Source organism: Rhinolophus hipposideros, assembly GCF_964194185.1.
Source record: "Rhinolophus hipposideros genome assembly, chromosome: 11".
In the NCBI taxonomy this organism is placed as follows: Eukaryota; Metazoa; Chordata; class Mammalia; order Chiroptera; family Rhinolophidae; genus Rhinolophus; species Rhinolophus hipposideros.
Genome location: NC_138057.1, coordinates 41,352,771 through 41,380,247, shown reverse-complemented (window position 1 = coordinate 41,380,247; position 27,477 = coordinate 41,352,771). Strand labels below are relative to the sequence as shown.

At 39.7% G+C, this 27,477-nt stretch overlaps 1 protein-coding gene across 2 annotated transcripts in view; it reads right to left on the bottom strand.

Moving 5' to 3' along the window:
* The window catches only part of PCSK5 (proprotein convertase subtilisin/kexin type 5), a 405,671-nt gene that overhangs the window by 31,434 nt on the left and 346,760 nt on the right, over positions 1 to 27,477 (bottom strand). The window contains exons 25-30 of one of the 2 annotated variants that reach the window (XM_081067381.1): positions 14,060 to 14,102; positions 11,355 to 11,491; positions 10,294 to 10,494; positions 5,653 to 5,733; positions 1,591 to 1,674; positions 181 to 376 (exon numbers count right to left, since the gene is read on the bottom strand). In XM_081067381.1, the coding sequence (XP_080923507.1) occupies positions 181 to 376; positions 1,591 to 1,674; positions 5,653 to 5,733; positions 10,294 to 10,494; positions 11,355 to 11,491; positions 14,060 to 14,102 (742 nt within the window). The remainder of the gene's footprint in view (positions 1 to 180; positions 377 to 1,590; positions 1,675 to 5,652; positions 5,734 to 10,293; positions 10,495 to 11,354; positions 11,492 to 14,059; positions 14,103 to 27,477) is intronic. The other variant, XM_081067382.1, reaches the window with a different exon arrangement.

Here is a 27,477-nt window from a genome sequence, read left to right as displayed (position 1 = left end):
GCGTTATGTAAGTCTTGGCTGCCGAGTCCCACCGTGATAGTCGACAGTCAAGAAGGGATATTTATGTTGGCACTGGAACCAGGGAGGAGAAGAGTACTTTGGTGAATGGGAAGGAATTGTCCCTAAAGTACTGCAGGAGAATGAACATGAGCCGGAAGTCAAAGGAAGAGGTAAACTTACTCAGGGCACTTGGTGTAGCACCTGCCTTCATGGAGGAAGAGAGGGTATTCTGGCTGAGTCTGGCACTTTTCGCAAAGATTGTCTCCTGAGCAAGAGGCACAATCCTCTGTACAGTTCTCACAGCTGCCACTCCTCACTGAGGGCCACATGCCTTGGGGACAGGCAGAGACGCAGGCCTGAGCCAACAGATATAAGCCTAGAAAACCAGGGAAGAAGACAGGTCAGGCGGTCATCATGGGTCTGCTCGAATAGCACATGCATCCATACTGAGAACTGACGCTCGCAACAGCTTTTTCAACTGCTCCAAAGACCCAAGTATCTGAAAGACTTATTTAGGTATACCAAAATGTATCGGTGATGTTGTGTTTTGCAGGATGAGTTAAATCTCTAGAAAGGAAATTGACAACAGGAGACTTTGCCCTGTTCGTTGTTCATTTTGTTTTGCTTCCTGATACTGGGCCACTCTGGGGCTTCGCTTTGCCCAGCTGATCAGGCTCTTAACACCTTGTCTTCCTGGTGTAAAGCAGTTATACAGGCACAGCGTGATGGGATCTGTTCTGTTCCCCAAAGCCTATCTTGTTAGGACACTAACATAGTAGCACGTCTTCCACCCAACAGAGGATCTGTCTATTTATTTTTAATTGAAAAAAATCAGATAACATCATTATTAAAGAAAATAATTTTAAAATCCCACTCAACTGCAAAATTCCAAGAAAATTCCTTCAATTTTTGTGTGTAAACGTCTATATTTTGAAGGCTCAGGATCATGGTACACCTATTATCTTAAATTCTGTTATTTTTGCATCCCATCTCACTGTTAACATTGCACATTCCAACATAATGATCACCTGAATGGGAGCATAACATTCTTAATTCTTAATGTTAATGCACCATGCGAATAAAATATCCCCCTAATTCAGTGAAGTTGTTGTTTCTGATGTTTTGTTTTTACAGACAATGAAGCAATTAATTGTTATGTTGTTGCCTTTTTTTTTTTTTGCTCCCCTAAATTCAGTACCAGAAATGAAGAAAGAAATAACAGGTAGACTATTTATTCCCACTTAGATTCTGTAAATACTCTTGTTTTCGGTTAATGCACTTGAAAAGAGCAGTGAAACCTCTAGAAATGTCAAGTACCCAGAAACCCTAACAAACTCTGTAGCCAAATCTATCACTAACGTCATCATGCTTTTGGATAGGAAGCATTTCTTTTTTTTTTGTTTTGGTCCCTTGAAAGCCATCTTTTATTACAGGTCAGGATTTGGGTCCCTGCATTTCTCCAGTGTAGCCACTGTGATAGGAACATGTGATGGGACTAGATCGTGTCCTGCAAACCCCTTACCTAAAGATGATAATATACATGAGTTACAATGAATTGGCTTGGCCACTGCCACCTTCTGTCACACTAACCTTTCGGACATGAAGAACACAGGGTTGCAGATCCATTGCAGGTTTTACAAGAAGAATGACAAGGCTGGTATTCTCTCAAAATGTCTGTATAGGGAAAAAAACAAGAAGTCAGATTCCTTTGAGCAGGCTCATAGCATTACAGTGTTGGAGAAGATCTCACGGGTAATCTTGTCTCCCTTCCTGCCCCAAATAGAATCCCTTCAATTTTATATTACCTACATGTTGACACCCGCCCATTGCCTATTATGTGGATTTCATTCATTCATTTTTTTTTCTCTTACTCCTTCATTGACAATTGATTATCAAGACTTTCTCAGCAAAATTTCAGAGACAGGATAGCCTTAAATACTAAGCGGATATTTTAACAAACGTTAACTTCTTTCATATATTAAAAATATGTGGAGCAAGTGTTTGTGTACTTGTGTGTGTGCATGCATGAAAGAATTTTCAACTCAAAAGTAATCATTTATTTCCCCAAGATTCTTAGATGACCACTTCTCTTCACTCCAAGATGATAACTGAGACATTATTGTGTCTTTCATGGAGAAACATTTTTTGTTTTTGTCTTTTTCATTCTTTGAAACCAGATCTCATAATTGGTCAATGTTTGGGTCTCTATTCTTCAGAGTAGCCATGGTGGAATGCAGCCTAAATTTATCTCATCGTAAATTGGTCCCAAATTATTGTTAAATATCACCAAAATGGAGCCACTCATGAGCTTTCTGGTTGGTCACGTGATAAGCAGGCCATCCCAGGTTAATATTAACCTGGGAAACATTAGAGCTGTTCCCCTCTCTCTTTCCCTCTAAGAGCATTCAATGAGCAGGCTTTTCTAGGAAGTCAGAAACTCCACAGGAAAGTTTCAGAGACGTACATAACAGCCTCAAAGACATCACTCAATCAATATACATCAAGATCGTGACTAAATTTCCGTAATTGCTTAGAAATGAGCAGACTGACACAGGGGAAAATTAGAAAAAGAAGTTCTAGCTCAGAATATGTGATATGAATGACCCTGACCCTCAGTCAGTTGTTCTTGTTGGCACCTTACCATCCTCCCTCTCATCCTCCCTCCCTCCCTCCTTCCTTCTTTCCCTCCTTCCTTCCTTCCCTCCTTTCCTTTCCTCCTTCCCTCTCTTGCCTTACAAGTCCTTTCTTCTCTTCCCGAGAGTCAGTCTGGTAGAGTTGACTCTCTAGGCACACCTGCCTTCAGATCCCAGCTGTGCTGCTTATGGGTAGGGTTACCATGGTTACAGTAATTAAATCTCAGAGTCCTACTTTTCCATGTCTCTAAAATGAGAGAAAATGATTCTTCCCTTCTAGGACTGTTGTGAAGACTAAATGTGGTAATGTGTGTAAAGTGTGCACACAACAGCTCAATAAATGGCATTTGGGAACTTCTGCTTTATTTCTCCTCTTTCCCAAGTCCCTCATTTGTTACCATTCCACCACATTTTTCAGGCTTTTATTTCATTTCCCTCTCTCTTTTCTCTGTTCTATACCTGGAGTGGCACCGGGAGGCTTGGCTTGGTTTCTATGATGGCACTCATGGTTAATGAGCTGGTGAGCCTTGTTACAGAGAAAACTAGATTCAAAGGTAGGTATGGATGTAGATACAGAGATATAAATTAGTGTCCATCCTGTCATGCTGAGTGGCAGTTTTTTTTCCTAGTTTGGAGAGAAAACTTTGCCCTGGTTTTCCAGACTGACTGACTGATGTATTTACTCTCCATGGAGGATCTATAAAGAGCTAAATTAGCCCTGGGCAGAGCAATGCTAGTCACAGGATTTTCACAAAAGTGGTCCGAGAGACTCTCAACACTACTGAGTCTTTTCACAAAGGCTTTTTTTTTTTTTTAACCTGACGATATCGTTTAACCCAAAAAAAGGGCAACAGAGAGATGAGCAACATTTCTGTTGTTAACATCAGTTCTCACTAATCAACAGGAAAATTCAAATCAAAACCACAATGTGATATCACGTCATGCCTGTTAGAATGGCTGTTATCAGAAAGACGAGAGATCCACTGTTGGTGAGGATGTGGAGAAAAGGGAACCCTCATGCACTGTTGGTGGGATTGCAGACTGGTGCAGCCGCTATGGAAAACAGTATGGAGTTTTCTCAAAAAATTGAAAAATAGAGCTACCATATGACCCAGCAATCCCACTTCTGGGTATGTAACTAAAGGAAATGAAATCACTCCCTAAAAGAGATCTGCACACAGTGTTCATTGCAGCATTATTTACAATAGCTAAGACATGGGAACAACCTAGGTGTCCATTGATAGATGAATGGATAAAAAAGATGTGGCATATATAGGCAATGGAATATTATTCAGCCATAAAAAGAAGGAAATCCTGTCACTTGCAACAACATGGATGAACATTGAGGGCATTATGCTAAGGGAAACACAGAGAAAGACAAATGTTTACATGTGGAATCTATGTGGGTTCCACATATATGTGGAATCTAAAAGAAAAACCAAACTCATAGAAACTGTTGCCAGGGCTGCTGGTGGGTAGGGTGGAGGGAAGGATGAAGGTGGTCAAAGGGTACAAACTTCCAACTAAAAGATGAATAAATTCTGGGGATATAATGTACAGCCTGGTGACTATAGTTAACAATACCATATTGTGTCATTGAAAGTTGTTAAGAGAGTAGATCTTAAAAGTTCTTACCACAAAAAAAAATAACTACGGACGTGATGGATATGTTAACTAACCTTACTGAAGTAATCATTTTGCGTTGTATGCATGTATCAAATTATCATCTTATATACATTTAACCTACACAATGTCATGTGTCAATTATATCTCAATGAAGTTGAGAAAAAAGATACTTAATGGTTGAGAGGAATTATTCAAAAAATAATTACAAAATAATATTCAGCAGACATTGAGCACCTTGAAAATCTGTAATATATGTCCAGGCTGCGGGTTGATTTTTTTTGGTTTTATTATTTTAAAATTAAAATGTTGTAGTCACAAAGATATGAGTTTTCATTAATGTTTTCATATTTTTATAAAATATAATGTATATATCTACACATTCACATGTATTTATAATTACATATATCTCACATTTTGGCAATTTGAGATTTCACTGCGATATACTTGGTGTAAAATTGTGTAATGCCCCCATATTTCCACTAGAGGGTGCTCTGCACACACAGTTAACAGCAATTAAGCATGGGCAAAGAAGAGTCAGCCACAGCGAGGGCTCTTTATCATAAAAGATTATTAATGATTGTCTCAACAAGGAAATGTAAACTTTGATCCCAGTTTTTCTTTTTTTCCACGCTATAAATTCTATACTGGACATGATCTCAAAAACGAAAATCACCTTGACCAAGAAAATGTAGTGTCTGTCCTTCAAAAATAATTATAGCTCTATCTTATAAAACGAGTTCCTTTTTATTAAACAAGTAATACTCACATGGTTCAGATGTAGAAAAGGCATATACTGTGAAGTCTCCCTCCTAATCCCTTCTTCACCCTTCTTATACAAACTATCTATTCACATTGTTTATCACACTGACTTTTTTGTTGTTGTTGATAATAGTATGTTTAGAAGACCATTCTTTATTGGCACATAAAGAACCTCCCCATTCTTGTTTACGGCTCCATAGTATTCCACGGCATAGATGTATCATACTTCATTTTTCTAGTCTCCTATTGATAATCATTTAGTTTTTTTCTAATCTTTGCTATTTCAAATAATGCTGCACGGACTAAGGAAGTAAAAGGTGCTTTTTCAGCCTATTAAAGAGCTGCAAGGACAGAGCCTTTTCTTGACAGCCTCCCTCTCCCAGGCATAACCACTGAGCACATCAGAAACATCTTTAAAGGTTCTAGAAGTCTCCGCTCCTGAATTTCCTCCCAGTCTTTCCCTATGGAGCACGCACTTATATTTTACGCTGTGGTCCCCTCCTCTCTCTGTTTCTCTCTTATGACTTCTTCATCCCATCTGTTCCTCACCACCCAGCTTCTTGGGTTGGTTTCTACATCACAGAGACTCTCTTAATTTGTTGTGATTGTCTTCTCCTCCCTATTTCCCTGTTACCTCTTTTGATTTGAAACTTCCACCTTCGTCGCTCCTGCAGCATGCTCTTCACCAGAGATGGGCTTGAAGTGGGCACAGGCTCTTTTTTATTAGAAAAAATAAATTGTTTTATTTTTTTTAATGCAAAAGGATAAAGAAGATAAAGTTTGCCTACAATCTTACCACCCAGAAATGTTTGCTCTGCGTATTTTGGCACATAGGTTTCCCATCTTTCTATTGAATGTGTGAGTATAATTACATATATACATATGTGTGTAATCATTTACATCTTCTGCATGTATAATACCTACATTTTGCACTTAATATGAATCTTATAGGATTTTCTCTTGCCATTGAAATTCCTTGTAAACATTATTTTGAATGGTTTGTGTATTTATTTGCATGAACCATAATTCACTTGATTTCTTTTTTCTTTGTTATTATAAATAAGCTGCTATCAACATCTGTGAGAGTATATATTCCTGGTTAAGTCAGGACTCTGCCTGGCTATTGGGCATCCCAAATGACCATTATTTGCTGCCTTCTTTCTGGGACTACTTTTCCCAGACTTGTATGCTCTCTAGCCCCCCCAAATTGCTTCTTTCATGAACTAGGGAAATGAATGTATTTTGAAAGTGAACGCGTATTTCATGCGTTAAAACTAGATCAGGTTAAAGAGTTAGGGAACAGATTAACTTTTATCATCATTATGTGCCTGGAGCTTTATAAGTGTCCTCTGATTTAATTTTCAAATTGCCCTAGTGTGAAGTAGTTTCATGCTCTCATTTTATAGATGAGGAAACTGAGGCTCAGAGAAGATTAGTGACTTGTTCAGGGTCACATACTGTGTTTCCCTGAAAATAAGTCCCAGTTGGACCATCAGCTCTAATGCTTATTTTGGAGCAAAAATTAATATAAGACTGGGTCTTATTTTACTCTAATATAAGACCCTGTCTTATATAAGACCAGGTTTTATTTTATTATACTATAAGACTCGGTATAATATAATGTAATATAATATAATACCAGGTCTTATATTAATTTTTGCTCCAAAATATGCATTAGAGCTGATTGTCCCGCTAGGTCTTATTTTGGGGGAAACACGGTAAAGAACAGAGCCAGGATTTGATTCAGATATGCGTAACTCTAAAGTCTACATCCACTAGAGAGATATTTTAGTAATTAATTTGGATTGTAAAATCATTTGGTAGAGGCCAAAGCAGTGGGATACTAGTAAAATGGTTCTTTGGAAAACAAAACAAAAAAAAAAACTTGATATTTTTTCATGTTTGCCAATTTATGTGGTATAAATACTTCCAACATAGCTGATTTCAAGCTGCCAATGATTTTACAATCCACTTATAAAATTCCTGGATATTTAACAATCAGTGAAAGTGGATACACTTGGCTTCTTTATACCAGTAGGCTAAAGATTTAATTACTTATCCAGATACGTATGTTTTCTGCACTCTGAGTTCTGATTGGTTAATTAAGTAAAAATGATGTCCTCATTTGTGAGTGAGGCAACTGTATACATCTAAAAGTCCTTCGAAAAAATCAGATTTTCATGGCATCTTTTAAAGTTCTCTAAAGTTCAGTTCTATTAGGCAACATATCTCCCACTCTTGAGACTTTTTTTCACGCGTGAGTGGCTTTCAGTGTTTGTGACTGACTCTGGATTTCTAGTCTTTCTCAGAGCGTAGGAATTAAGATCAAAAGACAGTGTAGTGATAAATTATTAGGACGTAGTCAAAGATAGAAAGTTAATTCACTATGTCTATGCTTTGTAAGTTAGACTACCTTCAGAATATGTAATTAGAGCCCACTACAAACATGGTTTTAATCAATGATGGGACTAGGTGGGTAGAGGAAATGTGCAGGAATTATTCCTAGGACTTTCCAACACTACCAGGAGGAAAACCACTTAAGAAAATCCAAATGACTTAACAGTAATGGAGTAAACTGTTGCCATTGCCAACAATGGTTTCAGGAAACCAGCTGAAGCCATTATCTTCTTTCAAAGCCCGTGGCCTGCCACACCTGAACATGTCTACCAGTGGTGGCTCGGTATGATCCATGAGTCACTGCTGAAGCCATTAGCAGCCTACTTAATATTGGTTCTGTGACTGCCACATAGTAGCACTGGACTAAAGAATCTTTACAATATATTAGTGATGGGGACAGGGGGCCTGGGGATAATCTATACTTCTGTGCAGTGGCTTTCTGGTGGTGTGAAGAACAATGAGTTGAGCAGCCATCTTTGGAGATTACTTAGTCTTGGCTGGAGGATATGCCAGGCATGGTCTGATGTGGAAAATCTCCATCCTTGGGCTAAGATAGGAGGTATTTCCACTCTGTTGATAGTTGATGAAGAATGATGGCTCTGTCGTCATTGTCACTCTCATTGTGAATAGCCACCTTATTCAAAGAGGTGTTCAGGGAACTCTAGTTGGATTTTTATTTCAAAGGTATTTCCCGAGTACATGTTGACATAGACAATGGGGGCAAACATAAGATGCAAAAATGAATCTTATTGTTTCACTGGGGAGTAGTGTGTGTGAAGGAATGGACTGAAGTTTGTCTCATCTTACCTTTCCTCCCTGGATCTGCATCTGTGTTTAAAACACCACCACCACAACCACCACCCTGTAGGTATCACCTACGCGGCTACATTCTCTCATAAACGTTCTGTAATCGGTCTGGGTTCCCTCAAAGTTGACCAAGGTGACTGCAATCTGTTTTCCATCATCTGAAAGGTGTGGCTAATTAGTACTTTTCTCTGGAACCCTCCACTCTCCTGTTACACCCTTGACTGTGTGTGTGTGTGTGTGTGTGTGTGTGTGTGTGTGTGTGTGTTTAAGGAAAAGGTCAGGAGAAAGATGTAGGCCTTGGCTCAAACACTCCCAGGACTTTATGGAGTGCATTTCCACTTACTATCCACTTCAGTGGGGCCTAACCTATGCTGGGGAAGCTGAGTCTTACCTTGTTCAATGAAGGAACCATTTTTTCTCACTGTTAATAGTCTGTCTGTCTTATTTCCTAGATCATAGAAGTGGAAAAGTGCAGCCATGTCATTGGCTTTAATTGCTTTTGTCCAGCCATGAGAAACTTTCTCATCTGCTTCGTACATCCCTTCTTAGTGCTAAATCCCCAAATGGACTAATTCCTTCCTCTCTTCACAAACATTACATTTTGATAGTAGAAAATACAAAATTACATTTTGATAGTAGAAAGTAGAGGAGTGGGTGTGGTGCTTCGACAAAGGGGAGCAAGCAAGGCCTGGTTTCTGCTTGCAAAGTGCGTAGTCCAGTTGAAAGGGACTTGTAATCATTTGGGGGATCAAGTCTGCTTTGCCACTTGGCTCCCTGGACTTTTTTCATCATCTGGATACCAGATAAAATACAGATGTTCTGAGCTAGGAACACAGCACCGGACTATTTTCCCCTTGGCCTGCACTGCCTCTTAAATGCTCGAATGGCATACAAACTTGTTTTCAGCATTTTGATTCAGCTATAATTCATGGGAAATATCCCAGTCTGGATTGAATGATTTTCTTCCCAGCTCTGTCTCTGAAATCAGCCTGTGTTCTCTGTGGCCTTTGGCTGCTGGGTTTGCCATGGTCTCTGAGATGCTTTTCCTTTAAGTCACATATGCAGTGCTGTCGTAGTAGACAGCAGCCACAAACATCTCTCCTCTGAAACCCAGCAGGAGCCTTTTCTCCTACCCCAGATCTCTCACTCTCACCAGCCCTCAGAAGACCTGTCCCAAGCAGACCGCCTTTCAGCTGTTGTTGTTTCTGCACCGAAACAACCTTTTAAACAAATTCTAGCTTTGGAATCAAACAGAGAGCATCTCTTGTTTTCGTGAGGGTCTCTGCATAGAATGTGAGTCAGATTTTTCCAGCAGGAAGAGGATTCTGTTTTTTAACCACCTCAGACATGGAGAGGCCACTGAAGTTTATAATTGCTTTACAAGGAAGCCTGGGACTGTGGCTCTAGGGTGAGGAGGCATGTTATGGAGGAGGCCTGTTCTGTTCAGGTGGCAATGCATACATGCAGACCTTTACTGTTAGATTCCAAGCTTCCTCCATCTTGCCCCTTCTCAGGACCCCCACTTTCCCATTTGCAACTGGGGAGGGCAAGTTTTAGAAGGCAAGCTTGAATGATGGCAATTTCGAATAAGCCAGCCGGACAGATAAGTTGTTTAAGCTTAAGTTCCAATACTTTAGAGAAGTTTTTCCTTGCCTAACTGCAAAACCTACTCTACTGGCTGTTTTCCTTTATTTCAGAATAGCTTCTATCACATCCGTGTATCTCTTTCTTTGGTAAAGAGATACACGAATGTGATAGAAGCTATTCTGAAGTCTTCAAGAAAATGGTAGTTTAGCCGTTTCTCTGGAGGTCTGCTCCATCCTAGTAGAAACCCAAGTGGCCAGACCATTTGTAAATTGCCCTTTGGGTTTTTCCTCCTTGCCAAATGCCAGTTACGGCCTCCTTCCCTCTCCTGCCCAGAGCATCAAAGAGACCCAAACTTGATTCTCATTCCAAGTGTTTCACTGCCCAGCCTTCATCTAATGGATATTTCAAAAGCAAGGGTTAAAGAGGGAAGGAGGGAGGCAAGAAGACAGCTGGACACCTGCGATCTCTTTTGGGTGGCACATACCATTCCAGAAGTTGCCTTCCTTCTGGGTCTGGGTGGGACCCACACACGTCCCATGCAGCAGCTGCAGTCCCTCTCGGCAGCTGCTGCACTTGTTGTAGCCAAGGCCGGTGCAGGTCTCACAGGATCGGTGGCAGGGTTCACATTCGCCCATCTCTGGGTCGCCGTAGAAGCCAGGGCCACATTCCCTCACGCAACTGCCGCCTACATAACAACATAGAAAGGCAACATGAAGGCGGGAGGAATCATGGTGACTTAGCTTGGTGCTCTCTACAGGGCCAAATTCTAAACGGGCCAAAGGGAGTCTCAGGGACATTTTTGTTTGAATTTGTTTTTAAAGAAAGCAAGGTGGTGTTAGCTTAGTTCAACCGAGAAATGTGTTTTTAAGAAAATCTAATACTTTAAATCCTCTTTCAAGTGAGAATTTAAATTGGTTATCAATTCAAAGAGTTAAGAGCATAGAATAAAGAACTTGACATGCTCTATGCCTTGAAAAACTGTACACAAAATGAATGTCTATAGAGAACACCCGGAGGTCCTCGTAGGCTTTCTGCCCCACTCTCTCTCCCATAAATATCCAAGAGCACTGGACTAGTAGTTCTTTAACTGGAAGCCTCACAGTGTATTTCTTTCCTAAACATCCATTACCATCAGAGTCAACGAATTGACCAAAACCCAAGACAAAGGATCTTATTTAACTTTTACAGCACTCAGGAATATAACATGGATTATGTCTCAAGGAATGAGTCATGGTCCTGAACAGTCCAGGCGACTTAGATTCTAAAGCATTTGCCTTCATCCTTCCCCAACCCCCACAGTCACTCTTGTTTCCATCAGCCTGGAGATATTTGAGATTAATTAGTGAAATAGGAACTATGCTTCAGTAATCAAAGCAGAAGGAAGTAGTCCTGGCTAATGTTTATTTTCAAACCGAATTAAAATTCCTTCTTGGACAAGAGGCGCCAGTGCACAGAGACCCTGAAGCCAATCAAATGGCACTCCTATTTCTGGATGGAGTTCTGGAGCCCTGTCTTCACTTTGTTCCATGCCATTTTCAGGCTTACCCAAGAGAAAGAAGCCCTCCTCACACCAATAGCACTCATTCTGGTCACAGTTGCCGCAGTTGGTATCGCACGCTTTGCATTCAAATTCTTCAGTGTAGGTCTTCTCAGGACAGGTTTTATAACAGCGGTGTTCAAACCTAGGGGAAAAGATAGAGTTTCTTCCATGAGCTATGTTGATATATTTCTTTTAACCACCATAATTTAATCTCCTTAGATATGTCTACGCATCGTTTTAAAAAAGTGGGTTTCGAGGGAGCAAACTTCCTCATGGTCTGTGTGTACCCTCTAAACAAGTCATTAACCACCTGTCTCGGGACCTCCACGGCCCTGTTCTCAGGGCAGCTGGGAGGAGGCTGGGGAGAAGAAAAGGGGTGCCGATATCAATTTATGAAGTACTGGTTATGTGTCAAGTATGAGTTCATTAAAATTTCATCACAATCCCCATACAAGTAGCTGTTACTTATCTTTAATTTCTAAATAAGGGAACTGAGTCTCAAGGTTAAGTGCTCAAAGCTAATAAGTCGGTAAAAGTAGAATTGGGATTTTAGCCAAGATCTGTTTGAAAAGACAGTTTGTGTACTTTTGCTACCTGGTAGCAGCAAGGTCTGAAACAGCTGTGTTGAGTTCCAGTAGCTTACCAAAATGCCTGTAACCAGATTATTAACATCAATACTGAAGTGCCTTAGCTTTTATCTGTATGTGTGTTTATGTGTTATGTCCATTATTTTTATTCTACAGTAAAATGTGTTTCAGACTCAACTGAATTACAGTTTCATTTGAAGGGGAAGTGGAAGAAGTTGACCTTCGCCCTTTGATAAATTTTATACCATTAACAAGATATCAGAGGAAGGCTTTACATTTCTTCCTTAACAACTTTTATTGTACAGTGTTGTATTGGCTGTATTCAAAGTCGGTAAATATTCTGAAGGGTTATACATGTGTGTTCTACCCTTAGTCATATCAGGCATATTCTTTTTAGCGAACAGTAGGTCCTCACTTCATGTGGTTAATAGGCTCTTCAGCTTCAAGTGAAATGATGTATAACAAAACCAATTTTACCGTAGGCTAATTTATAGAAACAAGAGTTAAGTTTCTACAGCATCTTAGTGTTATAATGAAATGACATTGAATGGAATGATGTTATTTAAAGATCTGTTGTGTTTGTTTCTCAAAGGGTTTTATGAAACATTCTCATTAGTGGGCAGTGGTGGGTTGAAGAGACTGACAGGTCTGGCTCCAAAGTTTAACAGAGAATGCTCTCAAGTGACAAAGGAAGTAGGTGCAGGTCAAAGGGCATGTTCTAGAATCAAAATGAAGAAGGGTAGTTAGGCTGGAAGGATGCAGAGTTGTAAGGGGGATAAAGCGGAGACTTCCTCATCTACTTCTACACGGTCACTATTTCTTTGAGTTTAAGTCCTTCTTCGTTGGTTCTCCGAGGAACATTTTGTGCCCCTAACCATGTGACGTCACCAAGGATGTTTATCTCTGCCGTTTATCTCTGCTTGGGGTGTCTGTGGCAGACCATATGCTGGGTAAATGCTAACTATGGACATGCTGACAAATTTCTGACTGATTTACTGTCATCTGGTCTACCTTCTAATAGTCGAGTCTGGGGGCCTCTTCTCCACCCCTCTTCCCCTGTTTAAATGGAACAGTAATTTATAAATCAGTATGTCAGGAGTGCAGGGATGTAGAGACATGGTCAATGTAGAGAATAATAGTCTACTCTGGGAAAGCTGAATTAAAACCATAAGTTAAGTAATGATAAGGTTAACTGACTGTTTTTCATATGTTTCAGCTTGCTAAGTTTCCCTTTCCCTCCCATTCACCTCATCCCTTTTAATGTCCTCTTACCCACTGCCACATTTCAAGTCTGTTGGAATTGAGCCCACCAAAGTTGAGGTGACCCAAATCTAGACCCTCTGCTAGCTTTTGGTGCAATGTGAGGGAACCCATAGCCTCTCTGAGCTTCAGTTTTCTCTTCTGGAGAATAACATTGATCCTGTGTCCGACAACGTTCATGGAAAGGTGAAGAGGAAAAAGGGATAAGAGAGTTTGTTAATCACAAAACTCCCTCGTTCTTAGGATGACAGGGAGGAGGAATTATATAGCCTATGCATTATGTGGGCCTTCCTTTTCTTTTCATCTCCCTTCTTTACTTAGTTTTTCTCCCAAGATAGGCACCAAAGTACCCTGGTAGAGAGACTAGAATAGGAAGGGGTAGTAACATTGAAGCATACCGTCTTTGATTTGTAGGTTTGTATTAGAGAACTTGAGGGTGATGTTTGTCTGTGTTTCATTTAACATAGTTAATATAGCACCTGGCTTCATCCTGGACAGTCCAACTTTTGGTAAGGACAAGGTGTCCATGTAGACATATGGAAACAGCTTGCCTGGGGTTGGGTATTTTATTAAGGTCTGTCCAGAACCAGCAAGGTCTGAATCTTGGTAACCCATGGCAAGATTCCTAGACACCAGTGTCAGGTTGGGTGACTTCCAGGACCAAGAAAGAGAAGGCCTCCTTTTGAGGCAAGAAAACAGCTGGGCTCTTATTGCTGAATCCAAGAACTGTTCATTAAGAGGCTGACAGGGCAGAGTTGCCTCAGGCTGTAGGGCCTCTTTCCTTTAATCACTGATTTAGGATTAAGTCAGTAATGCTTTAACTGAAGAAAAGTTAGTGCCATGAAAAAGAAGGCCAGACTTACATGTAATACCCTGTAGCGCATGATGTGCAGGTTCCTGGATCATCTGGAAAAAAATTATAATAATGAAAAATAATAATCACCAAGAGTTCATTTGGAAAAATGGGCTTTGGAAAAATTTTGGCTTGAGACAAATAATCTTCTGGGATAGTTTTATGAAATGTACTATCCAGAAATTGTATTTGAACAGATTGAACCATTTTTAATTAGTAACAAGATGTACTCTATGATTTATCTTTATCAAAGCTAGAAAAGTAAGAGGTCTTATAAGTAGTTGGCCCTAACTTTCAAGGAGGAATAGGCCCAAGCTACTGGGTTTTCAAATTACAGGTCAAAAACCATCCACTTTGAGAAACTCCAGGCTTCTGCTAATGTAAAGGCATTACACACACACACACACACACACACACACACACACACACACACTTGGAAGGGGCTTCAGGCTTCTACCCTGAACAGTGGGTTTTCCGTGAATTACCCAAATGCCTGCCAACATGAGGAATTATTGGGAGGCTCCTTTGAAACCTGGACAATTTTTCTCCCCAATACAGTATCTGCTTTGTGTTCTACACTTCACAACCCCCTTAAAGAAACTGTCCTGTTCTTCTTAGGTATAATGATTCAATGTTTCTTTGTTGACTCAGAGAAAGACTCTTTCCTGCAGCTTTCAGGGGACTTAATGAGAGAGAAAGGACTTTGAGAATCACTGACTCAGTCTATTTCCTTCCTTCCCTACCCTCCCTGAAAGATGCCAAATCCCAGATTCAATGATTTAGGAAATGCTATGACTTCTTCTGGTCTGCAATCCTTCTGAGTGAGAGTTACCTCGAGCAAGTTCTTTCTATCTGTTATATTCCAGTCCTGCTCTTTTCATTCTAAGAGGAGATGGAAAACAACTGCTCCTCTTTAAAACATTCCTCTTGGTATGTGAAGATTTTATGTTACCTTTAACTATATTTAAACAAAACAAAATAATGTCCTTTGAACTTGGTGCATAGATTTCCTTTCTGATCTACTCTAGGCTGTTTTAGTTTCACAAAGTCTGCCTCTTGGTGGTAGACCTTTGCCCGAATCTTTAGCCAAACATTCACCTTGGGTCCTCCTAGCATTGTCAAAAGACAACACTACTATATGTTATACATAATACAACCAATTGCACCAAAAGTAATAGTGGAAACATTTCTAGAAGAGGCTCTGCCATTTACACAGGGATCCTCAGAACCTTCTGGAAATAACCTAGTGATCATGCAGTGGTGTGGACATTGGCCTTGGAACTGGGCTGCCTGTTTCTAGTTTGAAGTTTTAACCCTGGGTAAGTATCGTGTGAACTTGCATAAACATCACTCTACTTGCTGGGTCCTGATTTCTGCAGCTGTGAAATGATCTGGTTGGGTAACATGGTTGCTAAGCCTTTCCAAAAGTTAAAAATTCTGAAGTTGAGTCTAGCAGGAGTTGGCAAACTGTCCACCCCAGGGTCAAATCTGACCATGCCCTTTCATTCGCATGTGGCATATGAATACTTTCATGCTACAGCGTAAGAGTTGAGTAGTTGCAACAGAAATAGAAAATACTTGCCATCTGTCACTTTACTGTACAGAAAACGTTTGCTGATCCCTGATTAGAGCAGGAGTGGCTCATGACTTTGTCATACTGACTTTTGGTCGGTAATATGGTTGTAAAGATTATTTTTTTTACAGCTGGCTGCAAAGTTCCTTTTAGGGAGAAAACTATCTATATTTAATACCTTGTAAAACTACTTGGGGTGGAAGTTTAATCAGAAGGATTGAACAAGAGCCAAGACAACCAAGGAGATAGCCAGGCCTTTTGTAGGAGGCCATGATTTGCTCCTGGGAAGAAAATGGTTATCATGTCTGGGTCAACGTGGTTTGTTATAGGGTGACCAGAGAAGGACAGTGAAATGAACCGTGAGCCAGCCTAATTAAGTGGAACCAGGAATCTGAGCTTGAGGTACCATAAGAAAGAAAAGCTCACTGAAATTCTTCGAATTCTTGGGGGAGGGCTTTCTGCTTCCACAGTCTATGGATTGGGGATCAGAATCCATTTTAAAGGGTTGCAAAGATCCCCATTAACACTAGTGGTTCCACTAGGTAAATTTTTAACCTGCCCAAATGTTAGCTGTCCCCAATGAACAGATTTGACTCTGACAGTTTTGCTAATTTGGCAAGGGCTGGGGGAAGTTCTAATCCTATTCTTTCATGTTCTGGCCGTCCCTCCCACCTAAGAACTTAATGAGTTTGCTCTCTGCTCCTTTAAGCAGGTCAATGATGAAAATGTGAAATAGAAGCAAGCCTCAGAAATATGCATAACAATGTCATCTTGAGTCCAGGGACTTTTCCAGCCCAGTTGCTCAGTGAATTTGGTACCTTGACAACAGTTTGCGTAAATGAATAATGCATAGAATAGGAACTGTGCCTTATAACAGCTTATGAATGCCCATTAGTCTTTCTCATTATTACCAGTTGTTCTAAAGAGTAAGACTTATTTTAAAAAATAAAAATCCACTCCGTAAGACCCATGAGTCAGATATGAACTAAATGGATTTAGCTTGATCACTGAGAGGGAGCTGTTATGGAATGGAAGAAAGACAACAATCTTAAACCTAGAAATTGACTTTAAGTCAAGTTGGCATTTGGATGGTAAGGAGGGGTGGCTTAAGGAGAAAAGATGAATTTTCCTGGCTTCGTGTAAGTGTGTGTGCGTGTGTGTCTGTGTGTATTTGTGTGTGGTGGGAGGTGAGGAATGGAAGAGTCTAAACAAGCTAGAATTGTTAACTGTCTTGGAAGGTGTTATCCAAAGTAGGATGTTTAAACAGCTCTGGTTATTTGATCTTGTCAAACTTCTGAGCTGAGAGAGCATATTTTGAGGAGGGAGGAGGCAAGTTCAGTCAGAATTCAGAGAGAGAGCCTCACACATTTGGAAAAAAGCCTTCAGAAACAGTTACTGGCTCCCAGCTACTCACATTCTCACTAAGGAGAATGTGTGTGCAGATGCCTTGTCGAGTTGGGGATAGAGCCTTCCTTCCTTGAGAAAATTCATTTTTCTGATTTCATGTTTATGGGGTGGGGTGGGCAGGACCACAGACAGTGTCTACTGTTTCTGGAGAGGTTTCCATGATTCTCTGCATCACCTTTCTGTGGTTTCCTTGGCGATCATCGGTGCTGGAACTCATGGTACACTTGCTGTCCTTATGGAGACATTGATTCATTCAGTGGTTCACTGACATTCTTTGCCATTTTATTATGTTTTTAGAAATACCTATAGCTTTCGCCATTGAATATGGAGGGATCAGGGCTACATTAGGAGTTATGCACATCTTACTTACAAAATGTATTGGAAACGCGATATTTTAAAATTGAGGTGGAACTGAACATTTTAAAATGTCTAGAGAAAAAGAGTTTATTTTTATGGTTCACATAAACTTTGAATTACACAATTAAGGAGACATATAAGCTAAAATGACTCGTTTGGTGTTTCTAAATTTGTTGTTCTTATTGTATGTTTATTTTTCATTTGGGGGAGACAGAAGAAACTTGGTGTCTTAAGAATAGCCCTTTATCATATAATATCTAGATATGCCAGAATTAGCCATGGATTAAATATATTGTTTAGGCAGAACTGACTGACTGCAAAAGTGTGGGGAGAAGTTAATGTGAGGCTGTGCCTACCTTACCTTTGGCTACTTCTTTCAAGATTCATTGTCAGGCTTCTAGGTCTTTCATTCATACCCCATGTTTTCCAGGCCTCCCTCTGCCACTGCCTGTTGAAACCTCTCTGTCCCGAGTCCCATTACTGCAGAGACCTTCTATGTTACTGCCTGGGCTGATGACTACTGGGCACGTTAAACTTGTGCTCCTGGGTGGCTGCTGCACTCCGACCTACCTCAGTCCCTTCTCAGGTATCCTAGACTCATTAGGTTCCTTCTACCTTGACCTCTAAAGCCACAACTGTAAATGTTACGTAAAACAGCACCCATCTTGTTGTAATTCAGTATACTCTGCTTTTTCCATATGATCTCAAGCCTTTTGGTTCAATTACCTTCCCAGTCTGATCACTAATATCCTAGGCTCGACCAAACTTGGGAGTCTCTTTGCCTTCCCATTACCTCCCACACTCAGGTAAGGTATCGAACCAAACTGATGCTTCACCCATACTTCATAGGTTTCTAGCCCCAATGACTCTCCAAGCTCCATGATAACAGAAATCTAAAGCAGTAATCTCCGTACTTTTTTGATTGATCACCCCAAAATTAGCAGGTGCCTGCAATGCATATACAGAGGGTGCCAAAAATATGTATACACATTTTAAGAAAGGAAAACTGTACTAAAATTGTAACACTCAATATATATTGATAACAAAAGATGAACACAAGTCGCGTTTGACTTCTACAGTTACAAGAGGTGCTCAAAGTGGTTACCATCAGCGTCCAGACACGTCTGATTACGGCGAACTACTGCTTGAGTAACGTTGACCAAGTGTCCACTTGTATATATTTTTTTGGCACCCTCGGTGTTTCTATAATTTTTTTATAAATATTGAATTAATTAGAATTAATTAGAATAAAAATTGCTATTAAGGAAAGAAAGCAAGTGCTCAGATTATGAGTTTCAGGAGTCATTAAGGCCATGAGTTTGGAAAGTCTCCTCCCATAGATATTCCCTGAGGAAGCTGGCCTTTTGGTTATCTTCTTCATTTTCTGTCCCACTCCTGCCCACTTCTGTTTTCTCATCTCTCTGTTTTGTTTCTCGGCAATTCCCAAATCCCACATCACCAGGACAAGACTGACATTCTTCCATGGGATGTGCTTAATACAGTGGCAGATGTTTGTACAAACTCCCTTTTAAAAATTCACTTTTAATATGAATTGTTTTCTCTGATAGGATTTTGTAAAGGAGGCAGACGACTAGGATAATGGGGTTATTCTTGTCTTTGCCTCGGACTCACTAACCAGACTAGGGGCTGGCACTTGGACCAAGCACTTTTACACAACTCTCTTTATGGGCATCTGCAGCCTCGTGGGAGCCTCAGCAGAATGTCCACACCCTACCGAGATATACCACTGCTTCCCCTGAGGGGAGAGAAGAATTACAAGCAGCCAATACTTAAATTGTTTTGGGGCGATAATTAAGCACATTGTCGATAATGCATATGATCCCAGAGTAAATATGTGCTTAGTTATTAGATGATGCTGTACAAATTTTTAGGAGAGTCACTGACATTTTTCAGTCCACCCGAGTATAATGAACTGGGTAAGAGATTTATATGCCCAAAGAGTGCAACTAATTATAAGCCCCAAATAGCACCAAAAATTAGTACATAATTCAAATAGACCTTGTACTTAGAATTGCTTCAAATAATTAACACTCAAATGTAAAATGGGCCCTCTGATAGCTTTGCCAAAGCAGATTTTTCTGGAAAGTTTAATGGTGCTGGGATACAGAGTATTTGGTTAGGAGACTTTTGATGATTTTCAATCATTTTGTCCTTACTGGTGTCCAAGGACAATGAATGAATATTTGAATTGGAAGTAGTGCAAATGGTGCAGCTGACTATGGGGCACAGCCCCCTAGAGCTACACAGTAGTAGGAGAGACCTGAATAAATAATCTAGATCATTATCTACGAATGTTGGTTAAAAGAGGGCTCAGTTCTTTATTGGACTAGTTCTTTACCTAGTTCTCTGATTCCAATAGTGGAATATCATAATAGGCACGCTGTTTCTGGATTTCCATCCTTGTCTAGACCAACTAGAAGTGGAAGTGTTGGATGAATATACACAGCTGAGTTCCTATAAGGATCACTCACTACAGCTGTATGTTCATTCACTTATTCACTCATCCTGGAGCTTACATTTTAGGGTGAAGACAGACAATAAGAGGAAAATTAGTTATCAGATATAAATTAAATGTAAATCTTCAATAAATGCATGAAACAGCCACTAAAATGGAAGCTCCATGAGGACAAGTTGTTTTGTTTTGTTTCCCTGTACTTCAATACCAAGAGTATTGCTTGGCGCATAGCACATATCCCAGGAATATTCACTGAATGAAGAACACATAAATAAGCACATAAATTCAGATAAAGGGTTAGGGAGTCATGAGACTAGAGTGGAGAAGAGAAGCCTCAATTTAGATAGGATAGTTAGGGAGAGAGCTTTTCAAGCATTGACATTTGAGTAGAGATCTGAATGATAACAAGGAGCTAGCCAGGAGAAGTTCTGAATGCAGAGTGTTCCAGACAGAGGCCGAGAAAAGCTTGATCATTTCAAGGAACATTAAGAAGGTCAGTGACGCTGGAGGGGATACAGAAAAAGGGAGAGTCTAGAGATGAGGCCAGGGTCGTGTACAGGATCAGATCAAATACAGTCTTACAGGCTAGGGGAAGAGGTTTGCATTCTAATCTAAGAATAATGAGAAGCTTTATAAAAAAAGATCTGATGTGATCGGATTTAATTAAAAGATCATTGTGGGTGCTATGTGGAAAATGACTTATTTAACTGTAGAGATGGTTTCATCTATTGCATCTTGTAAAACTAGGTTTCTATGTAACACATTTTAGAAACACTCTTTTAAGGAATATACTAGAGGAGAAATGAGGAGCACTCAGCAGTAAAGTGGGCTTGGCACAATAAACAAGTACTTAACTGATTCTGTACTATAGTCCGTACACTGCTTTGGATATTATAAGGAATATATACAGATAAGAAAGGCAATCGCTACCCTCAAGGAGTTTGCAATCTGGTGACGGGATAATAATGAACAAAGCTATTTAGAGAAGAAACCATGATGTGGCAAAATGTAGCATAAACACACCTCTAATCTGGTACACCACAGAAATACTCGTTTAGGACCTAAAAGAAACGAAGGTATGATTCTCCTTATGTTTTCCCACTTAATTAGGTTTTAATATCTCTTTTTGAATAGAAAAACTCAGAGCATTTTTACTATATGGTTAGGGCTGCCAGATAAAATACAGCACTAAAATAGGAACCCAAGGACTACAGTTTTTGTGTAAGTATGAATGAAAAATAAACTTGCCAGGAAAAGGGACAGGAAAAAAAACATCCTGGTCTTAGCGTTGGCCTTCGGTAGATTAAACAACAAAAACAACAACAACACCTTTTCTGAGAGTTTGTAACGGTACACTGGATCTCCTGTAGATTTATAATCAGAATTCATGTCATCTCAGTGTTCTGGAACATCTCAAAAGGAAAATTCAAAATAAATAGTCCCAAGTAGGTAGTGTCCCAGGGCAATTGCTAGAAGCAAATGTAAGTCCTATCTAGAGAAATGTCATCTTAACCTAGATCTCAAAGAATTCTCACAGACAAATTTTCAAGGAAAACAGTTACAGTTTAAAATAAAACATAAACTACATAAGGAAATCAGGCACTATGAGAGAGAGTCAGCAGAAATAACAGCAGCAGAATCTTTTTGTTATTAAAGAACATCTTCTACAAGTGAAAGACATAAAAATTTGTATTTAAAACTCAATGGTTATATTAAACTGTAGTATTTAGGCATAACAGAAAGAGAATTAGTAAACTCAAAGATAAAGAAAAGATAAAAAGAATTTCCAGTCAGAAAGACAAAAACAAAACAGAAAAGAGTGGTAAGAAATATGGAGGTTAGAAAGAGAAGGTCTAAATGTGTTGAAGTTCCAAAGAGAGATAATAGAGAGAATGGGAAAGAGACACTAGAGAAACATAGTACAATGCCTGAGAATTTTCTAGAACTGTTAAAAGATACCAATCATTAGTCCCAAGAAATAGCATTAACATATATATTATTTTTTAATCTACAAAAAGACCTATCACAGTGAAATTGTAGAATAACCAAGAAAACAAACAGCTCTTAGTCTGTGGAGAAGGATAAAAAGACATTACATGTAAAAAGAAGAAAAATACCTTGAGAAGAGGACTTGAAACTTTAGTGGATAAAAGAATATGAGTCTTTTCAGAAAGATGCTAACATAGTGGCAGAAAGTTCTTTAAAATTTTGATGAAAGACCAGAAATCATAAAATACAAGAGCCAGAAGGGAACTTTGGCTCCAGGCCCAGCTCAAATATCCTAACATTATGAAGCATTTTTATTTGTTTGTTTTGAGTCCTCTAGTTCTGACAGAATGAGTCTTTTTTCTGAGCTTCCAGTAAACTTCATATTAATACTGTGGCAATTATCCACTTGAGTGAATTGTTAATATTCTGCCATAGCCAGGAAATATATCTTACTAACCCCGCAACCCTATTGCCTAGTTTTATGCCCACCATTAATTCATTCCTTTCACAAATATACTTTGAGTCCTCCTATGTGCTAGAGCTACAATGATGACTAATTCCTAGGACAATATGGACCTAGATTCAGGGTCCAGTGGGGAAAGCAGAAAGTAAAGAGACCTTGCAACAAATGTGTGATCAATGTCAGTAATGGGATTATGAACAATTTGCTAAGAAGAAAAAGGGTGATAACCTAAACCAGTGTGTGTGTGGAGGGAGAAGGCAATAATAGAAGGGTTCCTTGAGGAAGTGAAGGCTTAGATGAGGCCTGAAAAAACGAGTTTGGAGGGTGGGAGGAGAGAAAGTGGAATCCTTTCTATGTGGAAGGCCTGAGGGAGAGAGAACTAAATCTATGGAGACAATTCCTTTAGTAAAAGGACTCATGAGAGTCCCGTCGAAGTAATTGTAGAGGGAGTGACAAGATCTTAGAATACAGCACAGTTGCCTTCACCTTAAAAACATATTGGTTTTTAAAGAAAAGCATAGGAAAAATACAAAAGTGGATTGCAAAGAGTTGGCGTAGCTAGAGTAAAGAGTAGACGTTGGAGCTAGAGGAAAAGAAAAGGGACAGGAGAGAGAAGACTGAAGAGACCAGTGGCTAGATCGTGAAAGAAGATTTTATGTCATGCTTTGGAGTACAGACTTTATTCAGAGCCTTGGGAAATCATTTTAGGTTTGTAGACTTGATTGATACAGGGTTGCCACAAACCTTTGTAAAAAAAAATGCAGTGTCTGTGAAGTGCAATAAAGTGGAGTGCAATAAAATGAGGTATGCCTGTATACATCGCTGTTGTTTTAGGCCATTCAGTTTGTGGTACTTTGTTACAGCAGCCCTAGGAAACTAATACCGTGATACAGTGAGTGTAGGAGGCACCATTTTCCTCTGTGTTCTGCTTTGATTGTTATAATATTTGAAAGATAGCTACTAGAGCTTCTTTCTAATCCACCTACTTCTTTTTAACAGAAAGGAGAATGCTGTATCCTATGTGACTGGTGAGTTTGAGAGAAGGAACTCAACATGTCTGGTGTGAATGGGAAGTTTAATATAGGCCTTGCGACAATTCTGTTGGGCCTCGCACCAACAGTTTACCCAAATCATTCAATTAAGAGCCCTCCGCCCTGTGCATAAGGGGTCCCCAGATATTTCATCATTGCAGTTTTCAAGACCTTGCTTGGAATCTCCAATCTATTCAGGATACCCTGCCAAAGTTGAACTGCCTGGAGCAAAACAGAACAATCCTTTTGATAGTGAAATAAGAGTCCTGGGCTGCAGGAGCCAAGCTGGAGAAGGCCAAGGGACTGAGCCTGCAGTCCCACTGACATCATATTTTTTGTTACCTCTCAATTCAGACAATGGGAGAAGGTTACAGAAAGCATAATCTCTCATTTTCTGACTCTGCTTAGGTGCATTTCACATTCTCAGCATTCAAGGAAACTCTCCAACTAAATATATTGTTAGAAAAAAAGAAAACCAAGACAACATACATTTATCTCCCTTGCTGCCTAAACAGAAACAAAACTGCTGAAAAACAAATTTTATTCTCCAACAGACATATTTTCTGGTCATTACTTTTTTACCCAAATTGCTGGTTTGTGTAAACAAACTGAAGCTTGTGTAACCAATTTCTGTTATCTGGGGGGAAAAAAAATCTAAGAGCCATTCTGTGTGATATGCTCTTAAAAAAAAAAAAAAAACTACAATTTTAAAAAGATATTTTGAAAGACTCTGCCTATTCATCATCAGGAATATTTTAAAGAAGTGATGTTTTCTTTTGTGTATCTTCAAGTCTCTATAGCAACTGGATCACTTTCTACTCATTAATCAGGAGGCACCAGCCAGAGAATCTATCTTTCCCCCTGGGTTTGGAGCCTTTGTCTATTACTCTACCTTATAAAAACTTCACAGATTTTGCAAATCGTTTTCTTCAAAAATGTTTCCCTTGATCTGAGTGTTTTGCTGTGTTCAATACCTTATTCATTATTGTACATTTTCTCTTCTGTGCTATTTGATGGCTTCTGTGGACTACTAGGTACGTTTTGATTGCTTCTTTCTCTGTACTCCTGTGCTTTTATTTCTTACAGCCATGGGAGGTTTTGCTAAGTCTCCAGAGCCATGTGGTAGATTATACCAAAACCCTTCCACTTCCTTTTCCTTGTGTATACCATTAGCCAGAAGGCGGTGTACAGTTAAAAATGGAGTTTTGTTTCCTTTAATGTTCTTTCTAAGCGCCTCCTCCTTCTCAAAATTCAGCAATCCCATCCTGATTTTCATCAGTAACACTTGGACCTGCTGAAACAGCGATGAGTGATGAGCACAATTTGGAGGGATTCAGTGACCATCTTTCCCAGCCACTGAATAGTTGGTGTGCATGCCAGTTGCTGGATGGCTCTAATGGTCATGCAAAACAGGGACGGAGGACCTCGGAGTGCCTGTAGTCCAGAAGCTGCTGACTGGAATCTAGTTAGTTTACAGAAATGTTTTGTTGGCCAGCATGGTGTAGACCCATACTCTGTTTAAAGAAATCAAAAGATTTCCCATAAAAGTCTGGATTACCTCAAGTTCTGCCTGCAACAATTGATGGGCTGAACAGCAAATGAGTCCTCTAGATGGGTATGCCGCTGTGGACCTGAGTCCCCAGTTGGCACCTGACCATGGTACCTGCCTACTGCCTGTAGGTATTTGAATTTAGGACACTTGTTCTTGTTTATTTCCACTGCTCTCCCCAATTTTTACAGATAAAGATGCCGAGACTTAGACTTTGCAGGGCTTGATCTTCTACAGAATGGAGTACAGACTAAGTACTCAGGAAATGCATTTTAAACTGACTATGACTGTAACCATACAAATCCACGCAGGTAATCATTAAGAAATGTTGCAGCAACTCCTATGTTTATTGCAGCACTTTACACAATAGCCAAGATATGGAAACAACCGAAATGCCCATCGGTAGATGACTGGATTAAGAAGCTGTGGTACATTTATACAATGGAGTATTACGCAGCCATAAAGAAGAAAGAAATCTTATCATTTGCAGCAACATGGATGGATCTAGAGAACATTATGTTAAGTGAAATAAGTCAGAAAGAGAAAGACAAGTACCATATGATCTCACTTATATATGGAATCTAAAGAAAAGACTATGTGAATAAACTAATCAGAAACAGTTTTGGGGACACAAAGGAAAAACCGAGAGTTGTTAGATGGGTGTGGGGGGGGGTTGGGGATAAGGGGAAAGGTGAAGGGATTTGGAAGCAGCTGGTAACCACAAGATGGCCTCAGGGTTTTTTTGAAAATTAATTTGGGGAAGGTATTCAATAATGTTGTAAAGATTTTGTTGGGTATCCGATGGACATGCGACCTATTTGGGAGACCACCTCAGGGATACTGTGGATACCTGATCATGGCATTGTACACCAGAAGCTAAACATTAATGAATGCCAACTATAATTTTATATATATAATGTGATGGTTCAGTGCGAGGTCGGAGGGATAGTGGATGGGGGGAGGGGGGTTCACAGTGTGAGGGATATAAATGATGAACGTCTAAGTATTACCTTGTCTTGTACACCTAAAACTAATAAATAAATAAAAAAAAAAAAAAAAAAGAAATGTTGCAGCAAATCTTATCAATGTGGGCTTTTGGAAAAATGCTGTGTGTTATTTAGAATAAGAAGGAAATTCTTTTTCAGGTATAGACCAGGTGCTGACCATGTGCTGAGCATGTTTATGTATATGCATATATGTGTGGGATGGAGTGGGCAAGAAGGGAGAGACCCTCTGAGTACATTCTCCAAAAGTGGCAGCTTTTCAAGATTCTTCAATAGTAATAGATTGAGCTGAGAACTGGGAATTATGAACAAGACGAAAGAGTGTTAGAAGCCACACTATGAGCACAGCATTGATTTATCTAGAGAAAGCACTGAAAGATTAGAAACATTTTTATGTAATTTGTTCCTCGCCAATTAATGAATGTCTCCAGCACACAGCATCTATCTACTCTTTTGGTTCCATGTTAGAACAATGCTATGTGTATGGTGTAGGCCTGGTACCCCAGCGTGTGTGTGTGTGTGTGTGTGTGTGTGTGTGTGTGTACCACAAGCACGCAAGTTTTGTGAGCAAAGAAATACTTATCAAAAGGTAATACTCTTCAATTTTTGAGAACGCCTTCTCCTTGAATCCATTCCCAAAGAGAACAAAAATTAATAAATCTTGATTGTTTTGATCCCACAGAAAATAAAGGAAAATGTTGGCCATAAAAAAGAGCTTAGGCTGTGGTAATATTTTAAACAATTCATGGAGAAATGAACCCATTATCATAATAAAAGTGAAAGCTTAGCACCGGCCAATGAGGCAGGCCCCCCACCCACCACCGACACACAGTGTCTTGTGGTGACTGTTGAGGCTGCAGATATTCTCCTGTAAGAGCCTCCAAGAGCCTTAACACAGGAGCTTTGTGATGAAGGAGAAAAGATTTTGTGGAACAGCCAAACACCCCGTTTCCACCAAGCCAAGCTCTTCTTCTTAATGAACCTCATGTGACCACTCTAACAGCATTCCAGTGGCACTTAGGTCTGAAAACAAGAGGGATTTCACAGGATGATTACATCTACACAATAGCACATAATGTAGAAAGCAGGCTGAGAATTATCTGCCACATTTGGGGGAGAGCTCTGCCCCACCATGAAATACCTTATATTGGCTGTCTATCTAGTATGATTCTTTCAGATAATTGCTGTCTGTGTCTTCCTTTCATTTCATGTTTTATAGGCCTGATTGTTCTATGAAAGCTCTTCTATTTTCCTTCTCCATGGCATGGACACATCCCAGGACTAGCTTGAGGGTGCAGTTAGAATAAGGGCTCCATTTCATAAAGCTGGTTGTTTTGCAGTTGGCTGATTCCTCTCTCAGACACTATAAAGATTCTCTCCCCAAAGCCATTGTTCCTCCTGCTTTTTCACAGCTCTCCAGGGGCCTTCATTCATATTGGCAGGTGATAAGCTATTTTCAAGTCATGGGTAATCATAGTAATTCAGCAGTTTTCCTTATTAGCACTTTTGAATGGAGAAAGTACATGGAAGCTGCTCATCTGTGCTGTCTCTTTTCTCTAGGTTTAGAGCTTTTATGCTC